Here is a 9048-nt window from a genome sequence, read left to right on the forward strand (position 1 = left end):
TGACCTCCTGGTTCATGGGTCGAAGCTCAACCACTGAGCCACACCGGCTGGGCTAGTTTTATTTTCTTTCAAAAGTGTCAATCCAAACTACTTGATTGGTCTTTGAGACGGGAGTCTGCCATTCTCCCAGGTTGTGTGACTGACTCCTGAATAAAACCTCTTTCCTTTCACACCAAAAAATAAAAATAAAATCCAAACTTTTTTCAATAAAAAAAAAAAAAAAAGTAAGCAGGACCCAGCTAGTGTGGCTCAGTGGTCATGGTTTAATTCCTGGCCAGGGCACATGCCCGGGTTGTGATTCCCAGTATGGGGCGTACACAAGGCAGCCGATCAATGATTCGCTCTTATTATTGATGTTTCTATCTCTCTTTCCCTCTCTCTTCCTCTCTGAAATCAATAAAAAAATTTTTTTCAATTAAGCAGGGATTGGGGGGAGGGAGTACTGGAGGAAGGGTCAATTTACAGTTACTCACTTCAATTTATTAAATTTGCAGACCTCACTCCTATCACAGATACCTCCCATGTGATGTTCCCTCTACCTGGAGTAATCCTCTTTTCCCACTCAACCTCTGTGGTGGTTGCAAATCCTTTGACACTTCCCTCATGAAAAGGTAGAAAGTACATCCCCTCCCCTTTGAATCTGGGCAGATTTGTGACAACTTCAACTAATAGCGAATGTGACTTCCACTCTGGCCAGCAATGCTAAGTGGTTAGAGCAGGGGTCCTCAAACTTTTTAAACAGGGGGCCAGTTCACTGTCCCTCAGACCGTTGGAGGGCCGGACTATAGTTTAAAAAAAACTATGAACAAATTCCTATGCACACTGCACATATCTTATTTTGAAGTAAAAAAACAAAACGGGAACAAATACAATATTTGTATTTGCATGTGGCCCGCGGGCCGTAGTTTGAGGACCCCTGGAGCATCGGCCCACTTACCCGAGGGTCACAGGTTCAATTCCTGGTCAAGGGCACGTACCTGGATTGCAGGTCCCATCCCCACCCCCAGTCTGTGTGCGTGTGGGAGGCAACCAATCAATGTGTCTGTCACATGGATGTTTCTCTCTCTCCCCCTCTACACCCTCCCTTCACTCTCTCTAAAATTAATGCGGGGGGGGGGGGGGTAGGAATTCTTACTCCTTGGGTAATGATTTTAAAAAATTATAAAAATAGAGAGATAATGTGACTTCCAAGGTTAGGTAGTAAGAGGCAATGCAGCTTCCTCCTTGTCTACTGGAATGACTAGCTCTAGATGTGCTGAGGCATGTGAGAAACGTGGTTATGCTGAGGTAGTCATGTTCTGAGGAAGCCCAAGCCACATGGAAATCATGTGTAGTTACTATAGTCTATAGTTCCAGCTCATCATGTGAGCCCTGGTGCCAGATTGTTTTATGCCACTAAATTTTGGGGGTGATTTGTAACCCAGCAATAGTAATTAAAATAGCCCTCTGTCAACTAGTTAATGTCTACCTGTCACAGCTTAAATCTAACTTCTCAGGAATCCTTCTAGGCTTTACTCACTCTCCAACTAGATCAGGTTCTTCTACTATAAATATTTTTTATTTTTTTATATCTAAACATATATTTCCTTCCTGTTGGTTTAATTTAAATGTATGGTTTGTTCAAAAAGGCTGTAAACAAATATTTACCATGTCTGTGATATACAGAAACTTTTTACAGAAATCTATTCCATCCTCCCATTTTAAAATAGATATCAAAATAATCCTGATTATATATTCTCCAACGTTCTATTATGAAGTTTCTAACATACAGCACAGTTGAATAATTTACAATATATCCACCACTTAGATCTTACCATTAACATTTTACTGTTTGCTTTATTCACATCCACCTATTACTCTATTCATCCATTAATCTAAATTGTTTAAAATATATTTTATTGATTTTTTTACAGAGAGAAAGGGAGAGGGATAGAGAGTCAGAAACATGGATGACAGAGAAACATCGATCAGCTGCCTCCTGCACACCTCCTACTGGGGATGTGCCCGCAACCAAGGTACATGCCCTTGACCGGAATCGAACCTGGGACCCTTCAGTCCGCAGGCCAATGCTCTATCCACTGAGCCAGACTGGTTAGGGCCATTAATCTAATTTTTAATGTATTTCAAAATAAATTAGACATTGGTATGCTGTCCCCTAAATAATTCAGCATGCATATCTTTAACTAGAGTTCAATATTTCTTTTTCTTGAGGTAAACTTTACATACAATGAAATTCAAAAATTTCACTGTATGTTGACAAGTGCACACACCTGTGTAACACAAATCCCTACCCAACATGGTAACTGGACTCTTTATACGGTAGCCCGGGGCTCGAGAGAGCAAGAAAGAGAGAGCGAGAGGAGCCACATGGAAATTATATCATCTTTTCTAATCCAGTTTAGAAATTTAAAGCAGTATCACTTTCTCTGCATTCTGTTTATGGAGGCGGTCAAAAAGTTCTATCCAGTTTCAAGGAGAAGAAATCTAGATTCTACTTTTTTATAAGAAATGTTTCAAAGAACTTGCTGACAAAACAAACAGGTTTTTAATAGTCCAAACAGATAATGATAGCTTAGACTAAGGTGAGGGCCATGGAAGGGGAAGAAGGGGTTAAATTCTGGATAGATTTTAAAGGTAGACCTGACAGGACTTGCTGGTCAACTGACTGTGGGTATGAGGAAAAGAGAGGAGTCAAGGACGACTATGAGGCTTTTGGACTGAGCGGAAGGACAAAGCTGAGGAAAGTTTGGGAGGAGCAGGTTTAGGGGAAGATTGGGAGCTCAGTTTAAGACCTGTGCAGTACGGCACATCTCTTAGACCTCTGAGTGAGGATGAGCAGGTAGCAGGATATAGAAGCCTGAGGTTTAGTGGCCAGGTCTAGACTGAAGATATAAATTTAGGGACTATCAGAATAGAGATAGGATGTAGAGCCAGGAAGCTACAATAGCACATGGGAATGAGTTTAGATAGAGAAGTTAAGACCAGAGCCCTGGGACACACCAAAGTGACATGTTAGTGATGCTAGAGGGAGGGGAAGGAAAAGCTTCAAGGAGGGTGGGATCAATGAACCAAATACTGTGCTGGTTCAAGCAGGATGTGGACTGAGGACTAACCATTGTCCAACACTCTGATAGCTTCATACCAAGAGGGAAGTTCCTTCTGTCTCATCTGAGACAGGAGGATCCACTCCCGAGTTAAGATGAGTCCCAGTCCTGCCTGAAGCTTTGCCTGGAACCCCTCCCCTGCCTTGCCCTCAAAGAGGATAAAACTAGAAGAGATTCTGTACCACCGTCAGTAACTAGGGTAGGGGTGGGCAGGAGGGGGGGGGGGGCTATTTCCCTAAATTAGCATGACTCTTGGCCTTTCCAGACTCTTTTCTCAGAGACAACCTGTAACCCGAAAAGAGCATTTCATTGGGAAAAACGAAATTTCTACAATTCAAAGTCTTCTGGCCTCAAGTGAGGCCCCTTCCCTCCTCAGCCGCATCCTTGGGGACCTGGGGGTCGACCTGGCTGGAGGAGACCAAGACCCTGAGTCTTCAGTGTGACCCAGTAGGAGGGATAATTGGGCGTCCACTTTCCTGGAAAAAAGCCAGGTAGTAGAGGCTGAGGTATGTGCTCAGGATTGGGGTCTGGGGCTCTGGATAGTTCTGGGAAAGGGGTTCAAGAGAGGTGGACACTTGACGGGAATCTCAGAAGATAAAGCCTGGAGATAGTCACCTTTTCTGCCGCCGCAGCTCGGCCCTCTGAACCCTTAGCACCTGCAGCACAGGGTCCTCCTGGAACTCGCTGCTGTCGGAATCTGGAGGAAAAAGAGCGAGGTCCAGGGGGCTGGACTCATAGCACGCTCGACAGCAGATCCCAGCGGCCACACGCATCAGCTCACCTTCAGCAGCTTGCAGAAGCCTCGCGGCCTGGGAGAGCAGGTCCTCTGGGGGGGCGTGGTCAGCAGCGGGCGAGGAGGTGACCGCAGCCTCTAGAGACCCCGCCTCGACCAAAGGGGGCGGGGCCTCAACCGCGGTGGAAGCCTCTTCAGCTGGAGGGGGCGGGGCCTTGGGCTGAGGATTCCTGACTTCCTTGCAAAGCACCCACTCCTCCGCGGGAGGCGTGGCTTTGGCATCTCGAGACTCAGCCTGAGGCCGACCAGGTGGGGTCGCCTGAGGAAACCGTGAATCCAATGGAGGGGAGGTAACTTCTGAGCACCGGGGCATAACCTTAGTTTTGGGTTGTGCGGTCTTCATTTTCTGAGATTCAGCCAGAGGTGGAGGCAGGCCCTTGGGTCGAGGGGGCGTGTCCTCCAGGCTGTCGGGGAAGAGCCGAGCGGTCACTACCTGGCCCAGAGGGCCGCGGAGCTGCGGGCTGGGCTCCTGGTCAGCCACCATGACTCGCCCAGCAGATTCTGGGCGCCAGGCTCTACCCTTCCGAGGTTTGGGGTCCTGCCTCTCGAGCTGGGCGGAGCTACATGGCGCAGGGGTGGGCGGGCCCTGGGGAGTGATAGGGGGCCCAGGAGTAGAGGCACAGGGCGTGTGGGGGACGCCCCCAAAAGATACCCAGGAACCGGTCTGTGGGGCCCAGAAAAACCCTTGGGGGTAGGGGCCCCGAAAGATGTGTGGAGAGAACCCTGGGGGAATAGGAGGCCTCTCCACATAGGCTTCCTGGGGAGCAGGCCCGGCCACACTGCCCCAAAGTGGGATGCAGTTAGGCTGTGTTCCCAGGGAACTAAGGGTCTCCGCAGGGGCAGGCGAGGTATGCAGACAGACGGGGACAGGGACCTGAGGGGGAGAGAAAGGGTAGGGTGTCCTCAGTTCCACTCAGGCCTCCGGCCTCCCTCCCTCCAACTACCCTTAGGATCCCCCTCAGGTGCCTCCCTCCCCCATCTCACCGGAGTAGTGAGGGCAGAGGTCCCTGGCAGCACCCAGGTTCCGTCACCCTGACCTCCTTGAGCTTGTTCAAGCTTCCGCCGCTGTCGCCACTGGTACAGAATATCATCCTCTGGCCGCAGGGGTGCCTGGGAGGAGACCAAGGCTGGCGCAGGGATGGGGGCTGGTGCGGGAGTTGCTGTAGGATAAGTAGAGGGAAGAAGGGTAAGACAGGAGGTTCTGGGGATGAGCAACCTGATGACGGCCAGTGCACACAACATTCGACTGTACCAATATTCAGACATGCTCTCCAGGTAATGTCCCAACTCCTCTCTAGAGTGGGAAGTGAAGAAGGGCAGAGTCAGAGGAGAGAGGACTCATGGACTTCCCAACTTGTCATCATTCAATTCTTCCTTCATTAACAAATATTTAGCTCTTACTATTGAGCCAGGCACTGTTCTGGCTCAGTACAACAGTGACTCAGGACAGGGCCACTCAGAGCATCATTTCAACAGCAATGATCAGTAGGGCTACCATTGTCTCTCAGAAGCCTGACCATCTGATGCTACGGGGGGGGGGGGGGGGGGGGGGGGGCATCATCTCAGACCTCTCTCTCCTCCCCAACTCTTTATATCCCCCAAAAAGATGTGTGGAGAGAATCCTGTGATTCTACTTCCAAACCTGGCCACTGCCCTCTACTCTGCCCTTCAAGCTCTGGCCCAAGCCAAACTACCAGCATCTCTCACTGGGTACCAAGAGCAGCCAGGGGGAGTTTGTTAACACTCGAGGAAAATCATGTACCCTCCCTCCTCAGAACCCTCTCGTGGCTCCCTGGCACTAAGATAATGACCAAATGCCTCCCCAAGCCTACATGGCCCAATGTAATCTGACCTCTGCCAATCTGTCCCTCCTTATCACATACTACTCTCACCACTGGCTCTTGCCTTTTCTAGTTCATTGTCTGCACCACGCTTCAGGTCCTCTGAACATGTTAGAAGGCGCTTGTCCCCACCTTCATCATTCAGGTCTCCACCTAGATAGCATCTCTTCTAGGAAGGCCTTCTCTGACTTCTCAGCATCACAGTCCTCTCTTGAATAGCCCTCGTTTCTGCTTACATTTCACATTTGTTTGTGGGGTTATGTAGCTACTCTATTCTACACTCACTATGCTGTGAGAACCCTGAGGATAAAAGTATTTATGGTTGGTTCACTGTGGAATCGCTAATCCTGCTCTCAGGGCCTCATACACAGCAGAAATTTAATTTTTGTTAGATGAATGAATGAATGAATTTGATCTGCAAAAAATAAATCATGAAATAGGTACTAGTTTTATTCCCATTATAAAGAAGAGAAAATTGAGGTTCAGAAAGGAAAGGTGAACAAAAGGTGGAACTTAGATGGAAGGAAGAATCAGACAGGTGAGTTTGAGCAGGATCACACACATGCATGAAAACCTCTCTGGTTATTTGTGCTTGCCTGTCCCCACTCATGGAGCCCCATGATATATACAGAGCACCTGTCCTGTGCTCCGCTGCATCCCAGGACCTGGGCACAGACTAAAAGTAACCACAATGATGGCAACAACAGTAACCCTGGTCCTTAATCTCATTTCTGAAATCTTGCATGTTTTAGCAAAGTTGTATGGTATATACAGTGTAACCAGGGGTCTGATGCAGTACACCAGACTCTAACACATTGGTATTTGGTTGAACAACATGCAATTGGCAATATTTAACCATTTTTTACTTACAAAGGCAAAAATTTCATATGTTTCAATGTAATATATCCATAGCAAAAAGTATGAAGTTGTCCTAAATGATAGATAGACAGATAGATAGATAATAAATATCCTTCTCATTGTTGAGGTCAGATTTTGCTGTCAAATCAAATGTAGCGCCAAATTTGCAAGAAGTCTTCTGATTTTGGAGCTTTGTGTTTAGAGAGGCAAACAGGATACAGAGAGAGAACCTGTCCTACTAATGATAGCTACTATTAACTGACTGGTGCTAAGTACTCCATATTCATCAACTAATTTAATCTTCACCACACCCACAGTAGAAGAGTACAATTATTATCCCCATTTTAAAGTTGGGGAAACAAGAAAGGCACAGAGAGGCCCAAGGTCACATAGCTGATTAGTGGCATTTGTGGGACTCACACTGGCTGCCCTCAATCCTTGCTCTCCAGAACTCACCATGTGCCTTGGGGTCAGAGCCCTTGCTGGAGTCAGGGGTGAAGGCCACAGAGGAAGGAGAAAGACCATCAGAGCTGACAGGGAATAAGGAATTGCTGGAATTGCTGGGGCTGCAGGAGGAGGAGACGGAGGCCTTGCTGTAGGAAGAATACAGAAGTGAGGCAAGAGGGGTCTCAGAGGCAATGGGTGGGGCCTAGAGTTGAAGGAGTGGAGAGGATGATGGGGGCAGGGAAAGCACCTGTGTTTCAGCAGCCTGGCAGCTCTGCTTTGCAGGCTCAGCATCTCCAGGTCCAGCAGAGATGAGTTCCATGTGCTGAGGCTCTGTGAGGTGAGATGGTCAGAGGCCAGCCCAGATTCCAAAGGCTGCTCAGACAGAGGGCCTGGAGTGCACATCTGCACTCCACCTGGTACCCTCACACGCTGGCTTAGAATCTGCTCTTCCTCTTCAGGGAAGAGTGACCCAGTTTTCCTGTGTGGATCACACCCCTCAATGAAATTACTGCTGTAGGAGAAGTGTTGACCCTGCCTTCCTGACCAGGCCTGGCTAATCACAACATTCTGTCCTCTGGTTCACAGTGGTTGTGAGCTGATGAGAGTAACAGGGGCTTTGGATGGAGCTATCGGAAAAGGCTCCTCTTTCCTGTGGATTAAATAAGTTAAAAGGCTAGAACTACTGAGGCCATCTTAGCTACTTTGAGAGGAAAGCCTGCCTGAGACTGAGCCCAACAAAGAAGAACGGAAAGCCAAACCAGTCAAGTTCTTCCCAATAGTGTTCAAACACCTGGATCCAGCCATGCCTGAAAGAAGCTACTTTTGGACTTTTTAATTGCATTAGCAAACCAATCCTTTTTTTGTTTGTTTGTTTATGCTTCCTTGAATTGTGGACTGACTCTAATTCTATCCCAGGGCTGGTGCTGTCAGTTCAGGTAACATGGGGGGAGTAAATGGGATGTCACCTGCTTTATTTCCTGAAGGGGGGCCATAGCCTTAGCCTGTGATGCACTGGCCACCTTGGCAAGAGTCGGGACTTCCGTGGTGAGTCTTCCTTCTGGTTTATTGGCTCCTGCTGAGAAACCCCAATTGATTTAGGAGGGCCAGGAGGAGTGGCTGCTGAGAGCACTGTACAAGAGAGATTCTGGAACAGCATGGAAGGACCTGGAGAGTACTATGCTAAGCGAAATAAACCAGTCAGAGAAAGACAAGTACCACATGATCTCACTTACATGTGGAATCTAATGAACAAAATAAACTGATGAACAAAAATGATCCAGAGACCTTGAAGCATGCAACAGACTAACGTATTTCAGAGAGAAGGGAGTGGGGGGAAGAGATTAAACAATGAATTTATATGCACATATGCATAGCCCATTGACAGGCAATAGTGAGGGAAAGGCCTGGTGAGGGGACAGGAGTTGAGTGGAGGGGGTCGATGGAGGGAAAAAAGACATTTGTAATACTTTCAACAATAAAGATAAATTTTTAAAAAAAGAAAGAAAGAAAACGTTTTGGGCCAGGAGTGGATGGGACTGAAGCAAGTACCTGCTGCAAGTCGACTACTAGGGTCTGGAGATTCAGGCCGCAACCACCAAAAGTCAGCTGGGGTTGGGCCTGCAGGCTGGCGTTCCTCTCGGCTTGTGGGCTGAGCCTGGCGGAACCGGTTTATGAACCTGTGGGCATCAGACAATGGGAGGAGGGTGGGGTAAGGAGAGCCAAATAATAATAACAGTAATAATCACAACTACCAGGGACAACTACCAGGAAGCACCTGGTAGTTGTCCCTCAATATCCATTCTCTTTTCTTATATAGTAATACAATATTGTGGACACATACCCACTCTTCTATACATACATTTACCAGGTGCCCTTGTAACTTTATGGCCATGTAACTGGGTTCTTGACTAACGGGGTGTGAAGAGATGTGATTCTGAATAATGGATGTTGTTGGGAGCCATTTTGGTCCATGAAGGAAAGAGCAACAGTCTGGGGAGGGGAGAAG

At 47.7% G+C, this 9048-nt stretch overlaps 2 protein-coding genes across 2 annotated transcripts in view; both read right to left on the reverse strand.

Annotated features, from left to right (window-relative positions):
• ARHGAP33 (Rho GTPase activating protein 33) overlaps nucleotides 1-3788 on the reverse strand; it is a 17418-nt gene extending 13630 nt beyond the window's left edge. Inside the window, 1 exon segment of the mRNA XM_014536554.1 lies at nucleotides 3720-3788. The gene's annotated coding sequence lies outside the window, so the exon portion shown is untranslated.
• PROSER3 (proline and serine rich 3) overlaps nucleotides 2371-9048 on the reverse strand; it is a 9190-nt gene continuing 2512 nt past the window's right edge. Inside the window, 8 exon segments of the mRNA XM_014536556.1 lie at nucleotides 2371-3580; nucleotides 3720-3801; nucleotides 3886-4771; nucleotides 4882-5057; nucleotides 7053-7189; nucleotides 7291-7373; nucleotides 8009-8118; nucleotides 8592-8719. Coding sequence (XP_014392042.1) covers nucleotides 3439-3580; nucleotides 3720-3801; nucleotides 3886-4771; nucleotides 4882-5057; nucleotides 7053-7189; nucleotides 7291-7373; nucleotides 8009-8118; nucleotides 8592-8719 — 1744 coding nt within the window. The 3' untranslated portion in view covers nucleotides 2371-3438.

The sequence above is a fragment of the Myotis brandtii genome, unplaced genomic scaffold (genome assembly GCF_000412655.1).
Source record: "Myotis brandtii unplaced genomic scaffold, ASM41265v1 scaffold165, whole genome shotgun sequence".
Taxonomy (NCBI): Eukaryota; Metazoa; Chordata; class Mammalia; order Chiroptera; family Vespertilionidae; genus Myotis; species Myotis brandtii.